General features: G+C 39.2%; 1 protein-coding gene across 1 annotated transcript in view; it reads left to right on the forward strand.

The window, feature by feature from the left end:
• The window catches only part of DOK6 (docking protein 6), a 418,365-nt gene that overhangs the window by 321,233 nt on the left and 72,385 nt on the right, over nucleotides 1-24,747 (forward strand). The window contains exons 6-7 of the mRNA XM_057700520.1: nucleotides 556-694; nucleotides 16,980-17,097. Of these exons, the coding sequence (XP_057556503.1) occupies nucleotides 556-694; nucleotides 16,980-17,097 (257 nt within the window). The remainder of the gene's footprint in view (nucleotides 1-555; nucleotides 695-16,979; nucleotides 17,098-24,747) is intronic.

Here is a 24,747-nt window from a genome sequence, read left to right on the forward strand (position 1 = left end):
TCAGGGGATGTGGAAGGTCAGCAGCAGTAGCAGCACAATGTCATTTAGTCCTTGTACAGGCAGATGGCAAGTTCCCATTTATAGGTGACAACCTAAAAAGTGTTTTCCTTGGTTCCTATGCAATGAGTATAAAATTGCAGATTTTTTCTTAAGTTCTTAACGTTTCAAGAGCTATCAAGTCATAGGAGATAGTGCTATGATATCAATGTGAAGATTCTTAAAGAAAACAACTATTTGCTTTTATTCTTTAAATATTAGTAAAACATGCACTGTAATAACTGAAATCACTTTTGTCTGTTCGTTTACACTGTTGTGAACACTTCATCTTAAAAACCCAAATGTGCATGGATTTTCGCCCTTAGTTTCATTCTCATCTAAAGACGCATTGGTTGGTTAGTGGGTGGGTTGGTTGGTTTGGTAAGGATGAATCTGCTTCACTCACTCCTGTGAAAGTTGAGGTGGAGGGGATTACAGGGAGAGGGCATCTTTTACATGGAGAACTGTTACGCACTGGAACATAAAGACCCATCTCTTTCCCTATCTCTGTTCTCACAGAATGTGTGACACAGGAGAAGGACTATTCACTTTTCAAACAAGGGAAGGAGAAATGATCTATCAGAAGGTCCATTCTGCGACACTGGCCATAGCTGAGCAACATGAGAGATTAATGCTAGAAATGGAGCAGAAGGCCCGGGTAAGGCTCCTTCCTTGGTAACCTAACAACTTGGAAATGAATGTCACTGAGGTCTGATGCACACTGTGTATATGTAAGTCCATGTATAACAATGCCCCAGTGTCCAACCCCATCCTGGCCCCAAGAGCTTGTCCCAGCTCCTGAATCTTAGCTCTCTGATAGTCTATTTAGCATATGACAAAAGAAGCTATTTGTAGCTGCTGCAGGAAGCCATGCGTTTTGTATATGTACCTATGACCTGTAATCACGGTTATGTGAAGAGGGGTGGAGTGCACAGAGAGAAGTAAGAAGCAGTGCCCTCTGCGTGTCTCCACATGTAGTTGGACAATCAGAGATGCAAATGTGGACCCAAAATAACGAGGAAAATATGTTTCTACCAGAAAGGATTACACTTTTCTCTTTGTCTTTGTATTTATCCTAGATTCTCTGAAACTTCCAGCTCTTTCTATTCGTGTTTCAGAGCCAGTACTCAAATGTTTGCAGAAAGAGCTTATATTATTTACCAGCTGTCTGTTATCCTGTGCTGGAACTCAGGATCAAGCTAAGAAATAATTTAGAAAAGCATCTGAAATAAATTTTACAAGTAGCTGAAAAAAAATTATAAGCTTTACTGCTAACTTTTTTGAAAAGCAAGCAGTGGAATTATTTTCAGCTATAATCTTAAGAGGTCAGTATTGTCTTTCTTCAAAATTTATAGGGATGTGTTAGACTCCGTCTATGAAAGGACAAGTAGAGATTTGGGAAATAGGTGGGTCACTACCCAGAAAAAGACATTCATAGGTCTATTCCATTTTAAGACTATGAGGCTTTATATCTAGCATTATTTTAGTCTTGACTTTTAAAATTCTCAAATACATAATATTTTGAAGTATAAAATTATCTTTTAAATGTAAGAGGACAAAGTAGTTTGACAAATGATTTTATATTATTCTTAGTACATTTCAAATTTTGTCAATACTGCACACACATTTTTCTCTCTATATTTAGGGTATGGTTTAAAAAGCCTTTCTAATACCTGTAGGCAACAAGTGCAAATCAGGCTTACATTTGGCCCTCAGTGGGGGTGAAAGAGTAGCTTGAACATTAAAGGATTATTAACTTGAGCTATGGGATTAATTGATGAAGCATCAATAGTAGGTTGGTATGATTTAGTCTTCTAGAAAGATTTGGGTTAAATTTAAGTTATTGTAACAATTATCTACTTAATATGATGTTTACTTACTGTTGGGTTAATTGGGTGAAAAAAAATGTAACTACCAAAGTTCAAATTATTTCAGCATCTTGAACGTTCATTATCAGCTCCTCCTTACAATCTGCTGATGTTCCTTTTCAGCCAAAATGAACAACTGTGATGTCACTTGCTATTAGTCAACGGTTGTATTTCTTTACTTCCAGTTGTTCTGAACAGGCCATAAGTGAGTCATTTAAATTGTATTTTCATAAAGGAAATTCCAGGAGCTCTTTCATGCAGCCATAATAATCTGCCGTTAAGGAGAACACTCAGTGTACTGGGTTCCCATACCAGTTCCACCACTCACTGTATAATCTTGAGCAAGTTATTTAACTTCTAAATGTCTTATTTTCCTCTGTCTGTAAGATGGGGATGTAAAAGTTCTACTTGTTTGGTCATAATGAGGTATCTGTGCATTAATATATATAAAGTGCTAAGAACAGACCTGGCACACAGAAAGTACTATGAAAGGTTCATAATCATGGTAGTGATGTTGAGTAATTATAATACTTGCAATGTTTGTGAAGACACTAAATTTTTATTCCCAACTATAGCTACGTAATATCTTCCAATCCCTTTCAAGTATGTCTAACAATCTTGTGCCAAAACATTTGCAAAACGAAATTTAATTCACACGTGCTGTTGATGCAATTGAATGTTTATCTTATCCGGAGCCAATGAGAAGCAAGTCCAGGGGAGTGGAGTGAAGCAATTGCTGTGAAGGGGCTAGAGATGGTAGGTCTACCTACTAAGATCTTGAGCAGTGGGAAGCCAGGATTGGGGTACACTGTGGATCTGGGTGCTCTGAGATAGAAGGGAAAGGGGGCAGGTGTTTAAATAGCAGGCTCAATATGGCTTAGCAGAGAAACCAGATGTTTCTGGAAATCACAAAATCAGAGACTCCATCAGCTTGGTGCATACATATAAATGGAGTCTTTGGTTTAATTTCAAAAATGATTGCACAGCTATACTTTTCTCTGAAGGATAATATTGATACTAATAAAATTACTCCATAGGTAGTCCATTCTTTAGAATAAGTTGAACTGACGATTCTTTTCCAAGGGCATGCTAGCACAACTTGAAAAGTGCCCAAATTCCCCAAATTCTAGGGCTGTAAGCAAAGATTTCCAGGTCTCCCAGATACCTTTTCTTTTTCTTTTAAGGGACCTCCTCTACATGCACAAATCTCTTTTTAAAACGAAGTTCCAACAAGTATAGAATATTACTTAAGAACCCTCTATCCAGCTCGTCATTGGTTTCTATAAAATAAAACAAAGGTTTGTGCCATAAACTAGGCCACAGTGTAACTTGGGATTTGGAAAAGTACCGGCAAACCTTCCTAAGATATGAAAATGTTGCATTTTGTTTATGATGTATTCACTACAAAATAAGAAGATGACACTGTTCATTGGCTTTCCAGTTTTAAAACCAAGCCATGGAAGGTAAATATTGATCAGACAAAAAAAAGTTTATACATTTTTAATGTTATTAAAAAGATTTTACAAGATTAAATTACCAATAACCTATACAAGCAATGAATGCCCCAGACGTCGTTGTTCAGGCAACTGAAGTATATACTTCCATCCTTTTAAAAAGAGATGGTTTCAGAGTGTTACTGGCTTTATAGATAAACCTGAATGAGAAATAATGCCTCAACAACCATTTCTTAACTATAATAGAAAGAATTCAATATATCTTTTAGCATTGTATGCATGTAAAACTTTTTGCCCCATTTATCACCTTCCTTCCTGGGGAACACATGAATAAACATATTTTGAGGTATCTCTATAATCTGAGTTAGGCAGTGTTTCTATTACTGCTTGAAGAATCTGATATCTAGAAAAGCGTTATGAAAAAAATAGTTCATTTCCACTGTGGAGTATTGGATAAAAAGAATCACTAAATCAGTAAGGCTGTTAGAAGTGTGTATACTTGCATTTCCTTCACTGAGAAAGATAATGAAAGAATGAATGAATATTAACTGACTCAATTTAGAAGTTTTAAAGGAGAGGTTGGCCATTTATTAACTCCATTCAGGTTAGTAAATAATATCTTTATTACTCCGTGTTCAATACGCTGTGGGGAGGTCAGGAAAACAAGAAGTGAGCAAGAATGTTCCTTCTCTCAAGTGGCCCAAAATTTTGTGGGATCCAGTAATAGTTTGTACTTCCTAGAGTAAGCTTAGCTCATTCCTTTTACTCCTTGAAATCTCAAGTTTTCCATGCTTTATTAATGTAACTAATTGAATCAGATGGTTAAGAATGCCATGACAAATTTTTGATTCAAGGATACTAAAAACACCAGTTGGTCATGTTTATGTTGTTGTGACAATAGAGCCTGATTGATTTCTTGGATAATCAACCTATTGGAAAGTCCTCAGTCAAAGCTCCATGGAGAATGATTATTGCAGTAGAATAAGACACTCTTCCTTTGTACATTCACGTGTAAAGCTTCAGCTTCTCAGTCCTAAGTCCAAATAAGAAAGGGAAAATGATCGTGTTAGTAAAAGAGAGAGCGATCTTAAGTAGTCTCTATATTTTCTTCACTTCTTAACTCAAAACTAGGTTTATTTTAAAAGAGAATTTTTTAAGAGGGTACATGGGAGAATTAAGCCCGGTAATAAGTTTTAAACTGGAACCATCTCTGAGATCACTAAGGTTCAAATATTTGAGGAAATTACTAAAGTCAGATATTTAAACAAACGGCACCTCTAGAATTTGTTTCCATTTCACAGAGATCATGTTCTTAGAACACTCCAAGTTCTTTGAATTCTGTTGTCAAGAGCATTTGTAGGTGCTCTGCCTTGCATGTGCAAAATTATCAAGGAAAGTTTTCACTGTCCTGGTAAACATCCTTTCATCGGAAAGCACATCGCAAATATGCCTTCATGACTTAGCCCTCTGGGGATGAGTGTAGGCTGACTTCATTGTCGACAAGACCTTAGAGCCCCTGAAACAATTTAATTTTGGATTTCCATGGATCTCTACACACATACACACACAACACAAACACACACACACAAAAACAAACACAAATAATACAAAAGAAACTTCTTTATAATTTTCTTTTTATGCTCTTAAGCTTTATAAGTATTATGAAATGTCCACAGAGAAGGAGCAGCTGAGAAGACATAAATGGAATATTTAAAACACAGATTTTTCCGACATCCCATCAATAATAAGTAAAGGGGGGGGTGTCTTTAGTAACTTTGTAATATTGTAAGTTATTCAAAAGGGACCAGTCTCCCATAACAAGAATTACGGTGTGTTGTTTAAAAACATAGTGTCTGGAATGCTCCTGTTTCCAGTAATTCTTGCCTCCTGGTCACTAGAAAAGCTCTATACACAATTTAAGGACGAATAGCATCAGTGTTATTGAAATACCAGCAAGACAGCAAACCCACATCTAATGCCTAAAAAACAACACTGGCAGGACTTGTTGAAGGCACTGCTGTCCAAAGCTGTCAGTTCTCTGGTTTTCCTAAGCTCTAGTGAATGGAGAAAAACAAATAGCAGAGTCTCAAATAGAACTTCTTTCCTAGAAAACAAACTGTTTTCTTCCTCTAAGATTTGTCATTTTACTTGCCCTTGTACCTAGAAATATAAGAAATAAAAGCAAGTTAAACTCACACATTTAACAAACTAAGAAATTTTACTGTTCTCAAAACAATAAACCTTTCGAACAATAATCATTTAAAAACAAATGGTCTTATTTCCTTTCGTAATGTAAGATGAAGAGAAATTTCTGGAGGGGAAGCAAGATTATTTGACTCTACCGACAGCCCCATCAGCACGGAAGTGGGTCTAATGCTGCCATGTCTCTGGGGAGGGCAGAGTGGAGAGGAGAAGAGGAGAGGAGGAGAGAGAACGAAGCTGGCTTTATGTACAACTAAGACTGCAACTAAAAATGAGTAATTTGCCCTTCTAGATTTATACTTGATCATAAATCTTACCCTAGTATTGACTGCTACCGGCCTATGAAATAATTTCTTGTCTAAACAGTTGCATAAACAAGGAAATGCTATTCCATTGCATCAATTCCAAGATGCATATCTTTTTCACAGTTTAACATCTCTCAAGTCAGATGGGAGTTACGGTTTAATTAGCAGTACTGTTCTTTCGTAGTGCTACATAAAGTCATGTTGTCTTTCTAATGATGGCATCTTAGAGTGTATAAAATTCCATAATACTTGTTATAAGTATTCTGAAGACACTAAACTGTTATTCCCAACTGTAGCTAAATTATATCTTTCAGTTCCTTTCAAGTATATCTAACAAGGCCATGAGCACCATATGCTCATTTATAAATTTTGAAGGAATAAGAAAGCTTCCAGAATGGGATGTATCCTAGGTAATTTGGCTTCCTTTTGAGTGACAGCATTCTTCATACCCACATTTTACAGGAATCTCTATCAGCTATGGAAAAAAATAAAATAAAAATAAAAAAACTAGTTTTCCCATACTGAAAAGGTGAAGAATTTGGAAACATAATAATCTCATGAGCCATACACAGGCAAATGTTAACACTATTTTCAGTCTCTCTTCTAGGTATATTCATAGAAGTTTACAAAACCCTAGGAGAAGTTTAAATGTGTGGTTTGTGATTGCAAGTGGTATGTTATATCCAGCATATAGGAATATCTGTTAACAAATTCAGTCTTCAAAGTTCTATTCTTGATTCTGCAGCTCAGTATTATCAATTATTAACCAGAAGACAAGAGCCTTCATTATTACTGACAATGACCAGTTCGCTACTGGGAAATGCCATTTGCATTTTTGTGAAATTTTCTTTTACAGATTGACAGACACTGATTAAACTCACACAATCTGAATTGGAACAAATCATTATAGTTGATAACTAAAGTGGGCCTGTGTTCCTAATGTTTCAGAACACTAAAGGAAATTTAGTCTCTAAACAAACACAAAAAAGCAAAGAAAATATACATTTCTGTCTACAATAAATGCACAAATGAGATGGAATGACAAGAAGGCAATGTGTAATTTTTCTAGTATGTGGCACTGAGACACAGTGTAATAGTAAAGAATTTATTTAGATCATGTTTTTTTTCCCTTAAAATTTGTTGTGGATACTCTAGATGTCACTTCGAAAAATGTATTATATAAATATATAATATTTAATCAACTTGATTAGAATTGATAATGTATAAGGAAAATGAGTGCCTAACATTAAGAATTTCAACTTCTGTATTTAAAAAATACGACTTTGTTTCTTTGATTTGTATTGCTAGAATAGAACATTAGTAAGGAAACTACAAAAGTATTTTTTTTTATTTTTTTTTTAAACTACAGCAGTCTTATTTATTCAGGGGCATACAATCTGCTCTTGGCAATTACAAGAAATAATTTCCTTAAAAAAAAAACAAACAGATTTTAAAAGTCAATCAAGATGCCTCAGCATACAAACATATATGACATATACGCATACAACCCAGAGAATTGGTCTGACTCCTCTTTGGGACAGGGCTGTAAAATAGGAGGGACAAAAGCAGGCCAGCAGTGGGCAAACTGAAATCTAAGAAGCTGAAGTAAGCAGCACATGGGAAGATAATTAAGACCACTTTCAAAGAATAAGGAACGTAGTTGTGAATCCCTAGAATGTATTCAATGAATGGATGCACATTATGTGGAAGCAGCACAGCATGGTGGGTAACCAGGCAGACTGTAGGGAAAGACTAGCGGAGCTCTGTGACCTCCTGCAAGTCACTCACCTTCTCTGTGCCTTAGCTACCTCTTCTTAAAAGAGGAAGAAGGAGCAATAATATCTACTTCAGACTGTTAATGCTACCTGGTCTTTAGTAAAAGCTCAATCATTATTAGCTAATTCATAAAATGGCAAAAGAAAAATCTTTAATTTTTAAATGGGTAAAATTTTATAACCACCACCAAAGTTCATCCCAGATTTTATCGTATGCAGACATTGGAAATCAATTACATAAACCTTATTACAGCCTCCAGATATTTATATATTTCAAAATCAAATGACAGCAAAAATTTTTTTTAAAGCACCTATGAAATTTAGTGTTTTAATAGGTGTTCATCATGTTCCTTATATTCAAAGGGTGGCTCTGTAAATGCATCTGCTTGCAAATTATAGACAGATGGATGATAGATAGATTAGATAGAGAATATATATTCTTAAAAGCATTACTGAGTACAGGTAAGAATGGTATTCAAAGTATTTATGTAGATGTTTGTAATAACTTCTGATGTTATTCCAAAGTCCAGCTGTATTCACACTCTATGAAAGTATTTTGGTCAATACATGGTTTAAAATATTTAATAGTGACATCCATTTTGTTTCAAGTTAATGAAAATAATATTCCATAAAGTCCAATTTTAAATGTCACCCAGCAACTTCCATTGTATGACTGTATAAACTACATTTTATTTGTTAGTCTGGTATAAACTCAGCAAGGTATCTTCTATTTTTTTTCCATTTATCTTGAATAAAATGGAAGATTAAGTGCGAGGTATCCGCTACTGAAAATTAAGTCAGGTCTGTGAGAAACCAGTTGTCCATAAACCTTCCAACTTCAGGGGACCCTTTGGATGAATCCAAACAATGCCAAGCTCGGCTGGCTAACAGCCCCCAGGGCTTCTATTTCTGTATAGTTTTCAAGTTTCATGAGCTCTTTTCCAAGAACAAATAAAACTAAATGTTCTCCACCAGGAGTGTACTGGTGGTGAGCATTTCCTCATTAAGCAGCTTTTTTTTCCTTACGCTGACATACATGTCACATGTCACGTTCACATATTCCCCCCCACCTGTTTTTGCAGTGCTTCTCATCTACAGTGTATTGCCCCACCCATATCCTCTTGTCTCAGACAAACCAGGGACCATGTTGACACATCCACCCATCGGAGGCATTTTTTAACTGTCTTCATTATACGTAAAAGCTGTGTCTGTCCCTTCCTAGCCGATAGCACACATACGTGCAGACACACACACACACACACTCTGCTCACCTGTGTCCCCTCTGTCTCCCAGCCTCCCACCTACTCATACTGAGCACCTGCTCCTCAGACGTAGACCCAAGTAGATGCCTCTGCCTCCTTTGTCATTCCGTTGATATTCATTTTGGACAAACCTCCACGTCTTGAGCACATGGAGACATAGAAGCCTCTGGTCTAAGCCACCTCTCTGTGCAGTAGTAGCAGTAAAGACAGTAAAGGTGCAGCTCTCTTTACTGAACACTTCAGGTGTGACAGGCATTGTGCTTTTCACTCTAAAATCACCTTATAAAATATTTATAACAACACTTAAGGCACATTATATTAACTTCGATTTAGAGATTAGGAAAAATTCAATCTTAAAAAAAAAAAAAAGTTTGAGTACTTTGCCTGACGTCAAATGACTAGGCAGCTGTGGAGTTGATATTTGATAACAGGTTGCTGACAGCAAAGCTCATGGACTTAACCCTGTGATGCTGTCCCACAAATTGTGGTGTTCTATTTTGAACGCCTCAAGGAGACACTCACATTCCTGCCTCAGTCCAGTGGAATTAACCCAATGGGTGTAATTCTCATCTTACCTGCTTTTTGAATGAAAGGGTTCCAATAATTTATTTTACAATGAGTTGTGGTAAAGAGGGAAGAACATCATGGGCTCCGAGCCTCAGAGACATCGCCCACTGGCTGTGGCACCGTGAACAGACCCCTCTGAGCCTCACTGTCTTTGTCTGTAAAGTTCAGATGGCATATTTGTTGACAATTTATGTGGCTATTACCTGGGATAACCTATGAAACCAGTTTGCATGGGGCCAGGCACATAGAGAATAACTCATAAATGCTAATCTATAAATGCTGAACTTTTCTTCTCCCAATAGTATAGATTTGTGTCTAGAGTGCTAAAATGATTTTTAAAATTCTAGGCTATAATTAGGGAGAGACAGAGAAAAAGGAAGATGGATTTTTAAATTATTTTTTTAATACTTTTTTTTGGCCACACCACACTGCTTGTGGGATCTCAGTTCCCCAACCAGGGATGAAACCCCGGCCCTTGGCAGTGAAAGCTTGGAGTCCTAACCTCTGGACCACCAGGGAATTCCCCCAAATTGATTTTTTAACAGTTTTTTTTTTTAATACACATGAATTTTATGTAGGTAAACACAAATTATCGTTAAGGTTTATCACAAGGGCTGGCAGAGTCCCAAAACAGCAAAGGGAAATTGCAAAAGGCAGTAGCATAACCTAGATAATGTTTTTGGTGAAAGCAGGAAGAGGTGCTGGTAGCCTGTATGGTCACAAAAGTCACACCAGTTGTCAGGCCCTGGCCTTCCTGGCAGCAGAGGTCCTCTCCACAACCAGGCTGTGTGGTCACATGTTGTCACATGTCGGGGAGGAAGCTCATCTTCCCAGGAGAGATCAGCATCAGAGTTTAAAGAGCAGCGGACTCAGAAGTCACGAGAACTCTTCTCTACTGGAGAGTCTGGAATTAGGATTTTACCTTGAGCAAATCCCTGATTTTTTTGGATTTTGATTTTCCATCTGTAAGATGAAAACGGCTGGATTCTCCAAGAAAGAGTCAAACCTCGAATTACATGGCCTGTGCACACAGTGAGCTTGGACTTCCTTATACCATGGCAGCCTCAGAGCAGTGAGACTCACATGGTGACTCAGGACAAGGGAGAGAAGAAGAAACTCCCGTAAAGATCTCAAAGGGCATGCCCAAAACAGACAAAATGTCACAGCCACCAGATGTCATTAATCGGTGCAGTCACCAGCCAGCCCACATTTAAAGGGCTGGAAGCTGGATGCCTTATTTCTGAATGTAGGCTTTCCAAGAATGTGCAGCCATCTTCAGTCCTGCACACAAATAATGCAATATTTAATACTACTCATGATGAAACTTCATTTGAAAGACGTTAGACTCTCTTGCTGGTCAGAAAAAGCACAGGACAGAGCAGAAGCATGATTGCAGTCTCATGCTTCCACTTCCTGAGAAAAGTCAAGTCAGACCTCAAAGCCTCAGCCTCCGCTCATTTTAAAGAGGGATATTTCCTCCATTTCCTATCTCCCCAAAATTTTATGAGGATTTGACTAGATAAAATAAATGATCTCTGGGCTAAATGCCAGGAAAAATGACTGAAAGAATATAAAGATATAGAATATTTGAATTTGGCTGGTAATAGGGAAAAGGTGTCATTATCTACATGTTGTAAATGCCTAGGAATTTCTAGTAGACCAAGTGCAGGTGAAACAAAGGAGGAATGAATGACTGATACACAGCACCATTTCTTGAAAAAGAAGCCCAGACATGCTAAGAAAGAAGGGGAGATTATTAACCCATGTATGTGGAAGAGTGGGGTGAAAAGATGGAGGTCAGGCTGAACTCTGGGACAGGGAGAACTTTTGCAAGTGGAATTTTAAAATATAGCTAAAGAATGGGAAAATAAGTTAGAGAGCTATTAAACAGTCAGGGAGCTTTGTGTGTCAAATAAAATACCATTTTCATGTAGTACTATTTCATTAAGTACTATTTTATGAGTACTTAAATATACAAGAGGAAATGGTCAGAAACATGTTAATTAGTAATTTGAAATTAACACTTCATATTTGTTGAAGTAGATTAAAAATTTTTTTGACTATATGGAGAAGGAAATACAGAGTGAATAGTGTGTGTGTAGAGAAAGACTCTACGTTGATTGTGCATCTTTTCAAGTACCTATGAAACATTTAAAGAAATTGTCACATACTAGATAAAAATGAAAAATAAACTTCAACATATAGAAACTACTCAGGCCATGTTATCTAACCACAATGCATTATTAAATGAAAATTAATAAAATATGCACAAAAAGCAGTATCTCAACAAAATGCACATAAGTAATCTCCCATATAAAATAGGAAATAATGCCACAATGATATAATTTAGAAAAGAATGATTTTTATTCTACTTATCAAGAAGCAATTGCAATGTGGACAAAATGGCATTCAGAAGCAAATGCTTTCATTAATGAAATAAAAAGTTCAATGGAAATATTCAACTTGAAAAGATTGAAAAGATCTAGAAAGCAAGACAAATAGGAGGTGGAAACTAATTAGGATAAAAGCAAAATATAAGGAAATATAAGAAAAACTGAAAAATATAAATTCTTAAATTTTAAAATCCAAGTTTATAAATTGGAGACATGAAAGAACTTACAAAAACGGGCAAAATTCCTTTGAAGCTCCAAGAGAATTTGATGCTTTTTTTTTATAAAAATGTAAATGTCAAATAATATGAGGAGAATTGAGACTCTTTGGGAAACCATGCTCATAATTCTACTTGTACATACTAAACTAATTCCCCTGGATGGAACACTGACAATTTTTTTTTGTTTGTTTCTCAAAATTCTTTAGTATTGGGATCTTTTCATTTTAGTATCAAAAGAGCAGAAAATACTTGAAAGCCTTTCAGTGTAGATAGGGTGAGTAAACTGGGGTGTGAGATCATGCTTTGTATTAGTCAGGGTGCACTGTGCTAGGTAGTTCAGTGGAGGAGATTTTAATAAAAAGGTGGTTTAGATTCAAGATGTAGAAAGAACAGGGACGATCCAGAGGTTAGCAAACGCAGGAGAGATATACCACCCCCGGCTCCCTCGCCTGCCGCAGTGTCATGGAAGCTGACAGAAGACGTTAGCCTCCCAGGTCAGAGACAAAGGACTTTATTACTCACAGCACAGCAGGCAGCATGAGTTCCGGGTTCCCATCAGTTCCTCTGGTCCCCAAGTCCCATGGGGCGATGTGGAGTAGCCCGGGGGACTGCTGAATGCTGTCATAGCTGAGGAACCTGAGTGTAGGTGGTGTTGAGCCCAAGTTCATGTGCTCGATTCACAGTGAGGCCAAGCAAATGGATACATCGGAGGTTGGAAGAGAGGAAGATTTATCACAGTGCCATCCCAGGAGAACAGGGCAGCTCATGCTCAAAAAGCGCCAGCACCCCAGTGGTGTTTTTTCTTTAATTTTTCCTTTTCTTTAAAATTTATTTTTATTATTTAATTTATTTATGTTTGGCTGTGTTGGGTCTTCATTACTGTGCACAGGCTTTCTCTAGTTGTGGCAAGGGGGTGCTACTCTTAGTTGCAGTGCGTGGGCTTCTCATTGCGGTAGCTTCTCTTGTTGTGGAGCATGGGCTCTAGGCGCGTGGGCTTCAGTAGTTGCAGCAGGTGGGCTCAGTAGTTGTAGCACATGGGCTTAGTTGCTCCAAGACATGTGGAATCTTCCTGGACCAGGGCTCGAACCTGTGTCCCCTGCATTGGCAGGCAGATTCTTAACCACTGTGTTACCAGGGGAGTCCGCCCCAATGGATTTTTGAGAAGAGTTTTTATAGGCAAAGTTTCGAGGGGAGGGCTGCAAGGTGTGTGACCTTCCTCTGGTTGGTTGGTGGTGAGATAACAGCATGATGTTACAGGAATCAGCCTCTGGTTCCAACCAGTCTGGAGTCCACGTGCTTCTGCTCAGCCTGAAGTTACAGTCCTCCACGTGGGTGGGAGCCTTGGTTCCTGTAGAAGAACTGGGAGACCTGTATCAGGCAGGCGTGTGTATCCCTTCAGGAACCAGGACCCTGCCCCATGGCTGCCCTGTTGTTTCTTGACTGCCTCTCCTTTGTTCCTGCCTTCCCTCACTCACCTAATTAGTATCTGTTTGAATCAGCATTCACATCGCCCCATGGGACTTGGGGACCTTTGGAACTCAGGGAAGGTCTAGGAGGCTGAAAGACTTTTTCCTGCAAACAAGATACAGAAAGGCTTTGGTACCCAGGAGGGCCCCACAGCGGCTCAGTTTTATAGGAGCTCCTAATCGCATAAGGTGGCTGCTAGCAAACCTGCTCAGCCTTTGCCCTGGAAGAAGGTACTACCTCTCTTATCCTGGTCAGGAAACAAATCTGTTCTCCACCCTGGAGAAAGACTCTCTCTTCCAGGCCTGCTTGCTGCACAAGCATACTTGAAACGAGAGTAAGGAACAAAAGTTGTCACAAGAAATGCAGAACCATGAGTAGCCCAGGAAGAATTGTTTCCTAACAACTACCTTTCAACCGAATGTTTTCAGAAGAGTTTTCTGAAGTTTAGGGAAGGGGAGGGAAGCGAATTACAGCAGGAAATGGTATTGGACTCCTCTTTGAGATCATACACTAGTCTCAGATGTTGACCAAAAATGCATTTATTTATTTACATATTGCCTAAATGGGAGTGAGCAGAAGCTGCCAACCCTTGTTTATAGCTTTAAACTTAGCCTTCTAAGTATAAGGGTCTTTGCTTCTGGGTTTCCTTTCTCATCCACTGGAAGACAGCCTAACTCTTACCTGTATGATGCTCAGATAAAGGTGTTAACTGAATGTCCATAGGGTACACTTTGGGCCACAATCATCCTCTTGAGCTGTAGGCTTTGTGAGATGTGCACTTGTAGCTCTCAAATAGAATACAGATGTTTTAACCACTCTCCAGACTTGGTGAGCTGTGACTTCTACTCTTCCCAGATGCTAATAAGCAACTTCTGATTCATTGCTCTGTGTCCCAGTTAACTGACTGCTGTTTTAAAAAGGATGAAACCAAGAGACAGGGTTGAAAATGGCAAGAAGTTATGGCAAGTGTCTCAAGAACTGAATTAGCTGCTTCTAGATCTAGATGATTTCTGCATCTAAGCTGAAGCATCCTTTCCAAATACTGATCTTGTGAGAAGCATATGACTATTGCCTGTAGGAAAGAGTTCATGGTTGAATGTTGAGGGTGCTCTGGTAGTATGAGCTGCAGAATTTTGTACCATTTCTTGAGGATTTTCTCACTGCTTGAGGCAATGGAAAGAATCATCAGGACAGATCCTCACCAAGAAGAAATAAAAGAACTTTGAAGACATGTGTCCATCTTGTTTGATTTCTTAAAATAGAGTAATTGCTTTGAAATGATCTCACAGTATCATTTTCTCTTTTATATATGTTATATAAATGTTTATTTGCAATATAAATATAAATCGCCCTGGGACTTCTTAGGTGGCACAGTGGTTAAGAATCTGCCTGCCAATGCAGGGGACACGGGTTCGATCTGTGGTCCAGGAAGATCCCACAAGCCGTGGAGCAACTAAGCCCATGTGCCACAACTATTGAGACAGTGTGCCTCAACTACTGAAGCCTGTGTGCCTAGAGCCTGTGCTCCGCAGCAAGAGAAGCCACTGCAATGAGGAGCCCAAACACCACAATGAAGAGTAGCTCCCGCTCACCACAACTAGGGAAAGCCTGCATGCAGCAACGAAGATCCAACACAGCCAATAAATAAACAAATAAATAAATAAATAAATAAATTTATTTTAAAAAAATTTTTTTAAAAACATAAATCACCCTATGTGGTTTCTGTTATACATACTCTTATGATCCTAGAAATCCACCAGGTAAAAATGATGTATTGTGCTTTCAATTCAGAAATTACTGTAGCATTTTAAAGCTATATTTTTATCTTAATGCTTTCGAGACATGATTGATTATAAGATGGAAAGTTAAGGATGATTTTTTTGTGTCATTTTGTTGACCCCTCTTACCAAGAGACGATTAAAATTAAAGGGGAAATGTTAGATGTTAGTAATTAGAGGATTACCCATTGTCAGAAAGCTCATGTTTGCTCAGATTACATCAGAGAACTGTGCGCAAAGGCCACACAGAACCATTTCTGGATGGTTTTTAAAAACAGCATGAATCAATCAAAATGAATATCTTCCTTGAAAATGCAATGTAAAGTATTCTCTTTGAAGTAATCGTGTATGTGAACGTCACCTGATGTGATGTTGTGTGGATCTCCGTAGTTCACCTTACAGTTTATCTTTAAAATAAGAAAATATACCACCCTCTTATCACCGAACTTCTCAGGGAAAACACTTTCTAATATGTACAAACTCCTATGGCAGGAGCAAGGAGAAAGATCTATTTGAGGAAAGAGCCATTGGGTAGGGGTGGGAGCGGGTGTCAGGAAACACTGTAAGACACTGTGTGGTCAGGCCACTCAGGATGGCTGTCCTCTTGCTGTCTGTCCAGTCCCTGCCCGACTAGTGCCTGCTTCACCTACGCCCTATGCACACGACTGACCTTCCTAGTACCTGCCCCAGGTCCCAGCTGGTGGTGGTTCTTATCAAAGGGGTGGTGAGGGGCGTGCCCTCTGCTGGTTTCCCTGGTAACTAATGAGCCCACCTGATATCAATCCCCCTATAACTGGCAACCTCCCCTCCCCCCGTGGACGTGAAGCCTGCACACCTTGCGCCCGTGCACACGGTGGGGTGTCCACAGTGGCTTGTCGCTCCAGGACCTTGCTTCAGACACGTAAGCTCCCCACCCATTAAACGCTGATGTCCCTGTTGCCAACTCCGGGCTTTTTCTTCGGTCTTGAATCTGGGCAAGCACAGGGCTTGTAGGCCTGTGGGGTGCAGCCTAACAGACACTGAAATGGGTGAAAAAGAAATGGCATCTTGTATTTGGCACCATTGAGGGGTATCTGTTTCTGAAAGGGCTTGTACCTCCATTTGGGGGGTTATTTTACCTTTTCATAAGTTGCAGAAAGCTGATAGTATCAACAAGGCAGATAACTCTTGCTTATAGAAATGCAAATAAACATATCTGATGGAACATAATTGATTATTGCTGTGGCTGCTTACTTACCAGCGTTCCTGATTGGCTATAAGCCCTTTGAATTCTCGTTGGAATCAGTCTACCATCTTTTTGTTCCCTTGTTAATTAATGAGTGAGATTGTTTACAAGTGTTCATTTCATATTTTATGTCATAATTTTCCTTTTTTTTTTAATGATATCTTGGGAGTTTCCTTGCAGTCCAGCGGTTAGGACTTGGCACTTTCACTGTGGTGGCCCCAGGTTCAGTCCCTGGTCAGGGAACTAAAATCCTGCAAGCCACCCATCACGGCCAAAAAAAGAAAAAGATATCTTGAAACAGCAGATTATGCAGGAATCTGTAACAGATTCTGTCATATGTCACCCATATTTAACCCTGAACTTTTAAAAGAGCAGATTTCAGTTTAATATTTTAAATAAAGCCTAAGACACGTTTTCTTTTTCTTTTAGCTTCAGACAAGCTTGACTGAACCAATGACGTTATCCAAATCAATATCTCTTCCTCGCAGTGCATACTGGCATCACATCACTCGGCAGAACAGCGTCGGAGAAATCTACAGTTTGCAAGGCAAGTAACCGTAAAGAAGCAGCACCTCCATTAGCTTCGTACAGGTGGACCAGGAGCCATGCAAACTGCTTTGTATTTGCATTGCTTGCTTTTCCTCCATTTCCATTTATCAGCTGTCACCGGCCACAGTGGGAGCTCTGAGATTTACAGTGGCTTTTCTAAAGCTATCCTTTCATAGACGCATGGTAAAAATTATCCCAAAGGTCACCAAGGGCTGAGTACCCGCTTTGGCACAGGAATTTGACTAAAACATTATACAAAATATATTACCAGAAGCTAAAGGTAGCTAATACCAGGGTCTGTTTCATGCTGTGTTTTACAAAGGATTGATTACTTAGCATCTTTTTTGCTGTAATAGGATTGAATATCAGTTCAGAAGGCTGACTTCTGGCTCTGTAATGAAGTGCTACATGAACCTACTCATAGTTTTAGGGTTTAGCCAAAGCCTTGACTTAGAAACCATTTGGGAGGGTGCTGGGCAGGAGGCACCAGTGTAAATATGCTGCTTCTGTATTTTTCTGATGGTAAGCGGTTGATTGACTGCATGGACTGGCTCAGCAGGTGACTCAGATTAACAGAGAGCAGGTATTTGATCAACAACAGCAGAACTCAGCTTCCGTGGTTCTCTTCCTCTTTCTTCCCTTTTGTACTAAATGAATGAACTTATCCTTCAGATAAAATACTCAGTTGCAAGAAACTAACAGCTGACCAAGACGGGAGGAAGCAGGAACTAAGAAAAATAAGGCTAAAAAAACACAGTTGAAAACACTCATCAAACCTTTTTCGAGCACAGTAGGCTTGAATGTACTAGGTACCCAATAAATATCAGGTGAAGGAGTGACCATCATAGCCTTCAGCACAATTAGGCATTCAGATTATTTTTCTTTTCATATATTAACTTTTGCTCATATTAAGAACACTAAATGTTTTGACAAAAAAAAAATTCTGTAGCAAGCAAACTGAAATAGTGTATTTTTAAAGCAATATTTGCTTGCCAGAGTTTCAAACCTAGAATAATGGGATTTGATGAGCAGCAATGAAGGATTAAAGATACATTCTGCAAGAAAAAGCAGTCAGAACCATTTTAGTCACATATGTAAGATAATTGCATTTTTATATTTTAAATGAACCCTCTTATCGCCAACTTGACTACCTGTATTTAACAGGTCGTTATAATCTTTTTGTATTATTTATTTGTATGAGAAAATCTTTAATAGGTTAAGGATTAGAGGATTGAGAAAAGAAGGGCGAGCTGCTTTGATAGTTCCGTGAATCAGAAAGAGGAGACGTGCCTCTCATTTTGCTGTTTCCCTCCACAAACGCCAGGAACCACACACCAAAATCACCAGTCATGATCTTGTAAAATTAGTCTTGCTTGCACCTGTGGTTAGAAATAATTAGAAAATATGCCTTTAATGTAAGGTGGTTTTTATTTAAACATAAACATGTATATGTAAATATTAACATTCAATAGAAGAAAGCTAGAACTATGGGATGTTTGAATAAGAAAATAAAAAGTTAAATTTCTAAGCAGAAAGAAAGCAAGATGTTGGTACAAAGTTGGAAGTGGATTGGAACCACTGTACTGATAACTTTGGGTTCTGACAAGGCTTTGGTCTGTAATTCCAGCAAATAAAAGACTGGTTTTTACAGTAACATACAGAAAACTTTTCTCCAGTGTTAAGATTTAGACTGATAACTTCAGAAATAATGTCATAGGCACCCAACAAAAAATACCCGAATGCACTGAAATTTCTGGAAACCTTGCCAGAGACTTTTTGGAGGACAGTGTTGATTTACACCATCAGTAACTAATGAGAATACTCTATGATTCATCTCACTAATGTTAATTTCCAGTTAAGGGTTGCAAATGCCTTATCAGTTATGATGAACTTTTTATTTATATGATCTTGTTGGGGAGGAAAAATTTACCTTCTAACGTTCTAGGTCTAGGTTCTTTGGCTGGTCTAATAATGAAATTGACATGAGATTAACAGGAGAAAAATGAATTTAATGTTATACGTGTGAGAGTTCATGAGACCCAAAGGCAAGTCCAGCAGCTGAAGCTCATATGGCATCCTGAGCTAAGGGAAGGGACAGGGGCCTGGGACTTCCAAGGGGAGGAAGGTGAGTCACAGGACACAGGACGGTAAGAAGGACAGATGTTTGGTAATTAGACATTTGCCCTGCCACACAGATCGGTCATTCAGATAAAAGTTATCTCTGATAACAGCTCTGTGTCTGAGCAAGGCCTCCTGTCTAAATTCTTTCCAGCAATTAAGTGGGAGGTTAAAAGGTCTTCCTGAGTCTTTTGGGCCTTGAATGTCTTAGGCGCAAAATAATCCGCACGCCACAGTGGCACATTTTGGGGAGGCTCCTTCTGAACCCTTTCAACCTCAACGTCACATTCTTCTTTGGCTGGTTGTTGTTGTTTTTACGTAACAAAAAATATGAATTGATTAAGGTAATTACTGTAAGTCAGATAAATACAGACTGTACCCAATGTAGAACATACTTCACTCTACTGTGCATTTATTTTTGTTGCATACTTCTTAGAGCAATACATTTTACCATTTTATGTACCCCTCATTTTATGGTTATATCATACATAGAGAGATACAGATAGGTAAATAGGTTGTAAGTAGGTAGATAATATACAGATATACACTTGTTAGTGATACTTTGACAGTGATTTATTTTGTTTTCCTTTGGTTCTGTTGAGGAGCTGAGAGAGGCAGAGGGCCTGTTTTTTTACTGGGGTGTAATCTCCTCAGGCTATGCCCTCATGGAATTAGGGCAGAATAAAACTACTGAATCAAGAAAGAAATAAAAATAGAAATAACCTAATCAGCCTTTCATGCACAGGTGAATTTTTTTCCACTAAACTACATTTAAAAGTGTAGCTATTTAGCATCTCACTCCCTCAGCCGTGCTCCTTGAAGTGGCATCCCCTCTTTCCAAAGGGGAGAACACAGTCAAGCAACTATCATCACTGATCTTCCAGAGTCAAAGGAAAACTCTGGTGTCAGTGGATGATATGCCGTCAAGTACACCGCAGGTAGCATCGAGGAATAAAAATACGTCAGTAGAGTTTTTTCACCATACTGTTAACATTCTCACTGTGAAGCTGCGGTCAGCATGAATTAAATTCAACAGGCTTTCATTCAGAAGGTAAAGCGGGGGACGTTTTATATGCTTAGAGTTTAATAGGTTGGAAGTCATTAATGTGCCGTACATGTACTGGAATTAAAAAAATAAAATTCCTGGTGTGAAAACAAATCCATTCTATATCAACACGTGCCTATAACTTCAGTTGCCTGTCACCCTCAAAACTGCACTTCACTTGGTTTTACCGTATTCACTTGTGTCATCCACTCTATAACCATAGAGGTAAGACACACTCTAAAAGATTGACGCGTCGATACTGACATCCTGTGAATCTTCCCAATCCCTCCGTGCTACTCCCAGAACAGCGCTCTGAAAGCATAACCTGTGATGGTTTCCCTGTTTTACTCTAGTTCTCTGGAGTCCAAAAAAAATTGAAAAACAGAATAATTAATCTTTAGCAAGTACACGCTAGCCAAGTATGAGGCAGCTGCTGTTTAAAATTCCTACCCTGAAATGGCTGTGATGGGTTATGTCACCTCTTCCTGCAGAACGTGTTAATAAAGACTTTTCCTTTTCTCAGTTTTTACTGGGTAATTGGGATGGTTGATTTGTATTAGATGGTAATTTTTTATTTATATTTCTCTAACTTCTGCATTTATGAAAAACGTTTGTGTCATAACATTCTACAGATGTTATCTTTAGACTCAGGGAAACAAACTGTTAAAGGGAAGGAAACATGATCTTGAACTCTTGACTCAAAAGTGAAAGCTTAAAACACATCATTTGTTTTACTAGTGATAGAATTGTGATTTTCGTTCTAAGGCCTTCAGCAGAAAACATGTTGGGAGATTGAGGAACACTCAAAAAAGCAAAAAGACAGAAAGAAAAAGAGAAAGAGAGGGAGAGAAGGGGAGATAAGGGGAGGGAGGAAAAGGAAAGAAACAAAAGCCCCTAATGTAACTAATGCAGGTTTGGCTGCTCACCACTCAACAGCCAGTAGACCATGGGGCAAGATTCAGAAGAGAAGAAAGGACTTTATTCAGAAAAGCTGGCAATCTGGGGAGATGGTGGGCCCCTGCCCAGAGACCAACTCCCAAGATTCTGCTCAGTCATGACAGTTTTTAAAGGGGGAAGGGGGAAACAATCTAATCCTAAGGCAAGAGACTCTTTGTCATTTTTCCATCACGTGCAGACCTGCCGACTCATCCCCATCTTCCCTGGGACACTGTCTTGCCCGCAGAGTCCACCTGACCCTGTGGGTCCACCTGCAGATTTGCTAAGGAGAAGCTAGGAGTAGAGTCAGTCATTCCTTAACTACTTAACTCTTCATTCTTACTCCTTCTAAACCAGGAAAGGAATCAACAGGGCAGGTGAGTTGTGTATATGTAGAAAAGCAGAAACCAGGGGCTATGTTAAATGTTGCCTAATGGTCTCATCTTTACAATTAAGGTCTAAGGAAAACAGGTATGAGCAAACAGAAAAGGGGCAAAGGAGCTGTTGACAGTAAGGAGGTCAGAGTTTTTCTTACTGAAGGCTCTCACCTTGACTTTTAATCACCATTCTACTTATCTATATGACAGACTATACAGCAGGGTCTTTAAAGTGGGATTTGTGAAGATAACAAGAGCCTTTATTAAAAACGACAAATGAAACTAGTAAAGACCATGGGTGGTAGCAAAGCTCGCTCGTGGCAGGCACTTGTGAATCTTCATTGAACGTGAAAATGAATTAGAAAATGCGTTATAAAGGATACAGGGAGGGGATGTCATCATGACCACTTTCCTCTCTGAGGACAGTTCTCAACCAGGGTCACAGAAGGAACCAGACCTTCTCCGTGCACAGGTTCAGGTCTTTGTTGGCGCGTCCGCGTCTGGCTTTCGGATCTTTCTTTTTTTTTTTAACTGAACACAGATGCTTGCTGCTGCTGGTCTTTCCTTTGGTAGCACAGGAGGCGCTGTGAGATCCTCAGGCTCTGTCCTTCCACCTGGTGGCTGGGTTTCTGTCTCTCCACCTGCTGCTTTCCTCTGGGATTAGTGCTTCCACAAGCAACAGTGATGAGAAGCGGGCGTCGAGGATGAGCTGGAAATGAGCCCCGTGCACCGACTTCTGAGACTGTGTGTCATCCTTAAGCTTTCCCTGATACATTTCATTACTAATTTTTACACAAATGTATGTAGGATATGTTGGGGCGCACTTTTGAGCAGCCTGAACAACTTTGCTCTTTGAATTAAGGATGATTGGGGGTGCCATATGTAAAGGTGGTTACTTTTGGAGTTCTACTTTCATTAACACTGATTAATATTCAAATGCCAGCTCTGAACTGTCTACTCCCTCCGCCCGCAGTACGTCTATACTTAGCTCCAGACCCCTGGGGTCAGCACAGCAGCCGACCTGATTGCACAGAAGGCATTCTGTGTTCACCAAAAGGGCATCTGCAGCTCCAATTGCTCAGCAGGACAGGACGAACACAGGCAATCTGAATTAGAGATAACCTTCGCAAAACGGTGAATAGAGTTCTGGCGGAGATGAGGGAGGTAAATCAAAGGATTTACTTACTCTCCGAGCAGCTCTGACCCTCCGTCCTTCTTTACTGCCCGTTCAATTTCAAGTTCACGTGGTTTTTAAATTGCTTCCATTGAGCTCTTCTGTTTAAATTTTCATGATACGATGTTTTCCAAATTGCACAGTTAATAAAAGCCTCCTGTAGCAAGTAAACACACACACACACACAGAAATCTGCACCAGTGGTAAAAAGGAACATGCACGTGCTCACACACCCGTCTTCCCAGGATTTGAGCTGCATGTTGTCAGGTGAGTCAGTCACGATGGGACCACAGCACCCACATGCATCACATGTTGTCCCTGAGGCCCGAGCTGCTGCGGGCAATTTGGCAACAACGCTTAAAAATACGAGCCAGTTTTTAGAATCAACACTTTGTGTCTGTTAAACCTTCTTTATGAACATTCACTGCATATCCTTACTTTAGGAAGGGTAAGTCAAAGGCAAGTGCCTCCCTGCATATCAGTTTTCAGAGAGGAATGAACAGATTCCTCCCCCAAAATAGACACAAAAAAAGCCTCCAAATATTCTCAGTGTGAAACATCCCTCCTACCCCACAATCATCTTCCATCATGCCCTCTTCCAAGCTCCCAGACATTTACGTGTAACTTTAAGGTATCAATGTGTCTATTTATAAACCCTCTTCCACTAGGTTGTGAGCCAGCAACTTGGAATGATTTTGTATCCCCGTGGCTCTGCCAGATTTAGGGGGGCTCAGTCGTCATGAAGAGGCTCCATCTACAGAGGTTAGAATCGGGAGTTTTGGAACTGAGTAAACCTGAGTTTGAATAGTAGCTTTACCACCGCTACATTGTGTGACTTTGGGCAATTTACTTAGTCTTTCTAAGCCTCATTTTCTTCATCTCTAAAACGAGGATAATAGTGTTTATCATGGCGCTTAAAAGGAATTGTCCACATAAGGTATAAAGATTCCATAATTATTACCCATTGTCAATATATTGAAGTAAATTAAATTTGCACTAAGAAGTTTCTTCCCAGTTAAAGGGAAGCATGCTATCCTACTCCAATTTATTCTAGTATTTTTTTTTTTTTTTGGTCTAGTATTTTTTTAGACATCTTTATTGGAGTATAACTGCTTTACAATGCTGTTAGTTTCTGCTGTACAACAAGGAGAATTAGCTACATGTATACATATATCCCCATATCCCCTCCCTTTTGAGCCTCCCTTACCCACCTCTGGGTCTTCACAAAACACCAAGTTGATCTCCTTGTGCTCTGTAGCAGCTTCCCACTAGCCATCTGTTTTACATTTGGTAGTGTGTATATGTCAATGCTACTTTCTCACTATGTCCCAGCCTCCCCTCCCCCGCATGTCCTCTACTTCTGCGTCTTTATTCCTGCCCTGCCACTAGGTTCATCAGTACCATTTTTTCTAGATTCCATATATATACATTAGCATATGGTCTTTGTTTTTCTCTCTCTGACTTACTTCACTCTGTATGACAGGCTCTAGGTCCATCCACCTCACTACAGATTAACTCCACTTCATTCCTTTTTATGGCTGAGTAATATTCCATTGTACATATGTGCCACATCTTCTTTAGCCATTCATCTGTCAATGGACATTTAGGTTGCTTCCATGACCTGGCTATTGTAAATAGTGCTGCACTGAACACTGTGGTACATATATCTTTTTGGATTATGGTTTTCTCTGGGTATATGCCCAGGAGTGGGATTGCTGGGTCATATGGGAGTTCTATTTTTAGTTTTTTAAAGAATCTCCAAACTGCTTTACATAGTAGCTGTATCAATTGACATTCCCACCAACAGTGTAATAGGGTTCCCTTTTCTCCACACCCTCTCCAGCATTTATTCTTCCTAGATTTTTTATAAATTAATTATTTATTGGCTGTACTGGGTCTTCATTGCTGCATGTGGACTTTCCCTAGTTGCAGCGAGTGAGAGCTATTCTTCATTGTGGTGCATGGATTTCTCATTGTGGTGGCTTCTCTTGCTGCAGA

Source organism: Hippopotamus amphibius, chromosome 11, assembly GCF_030028045.1.
Source record: "Hippopotamus amphibius kiboko isolate mHipAmp2 chromosome 11, mHipAmp2.hap2, whole genome shotgun sequence".
Taxonomy (NCBI): Eukaryota; Metazoa; Chordata; class Mammalia; order Artiodactyla; family Hippopotamidae; genus Hippopotamus; species Hippopotamus amphibius.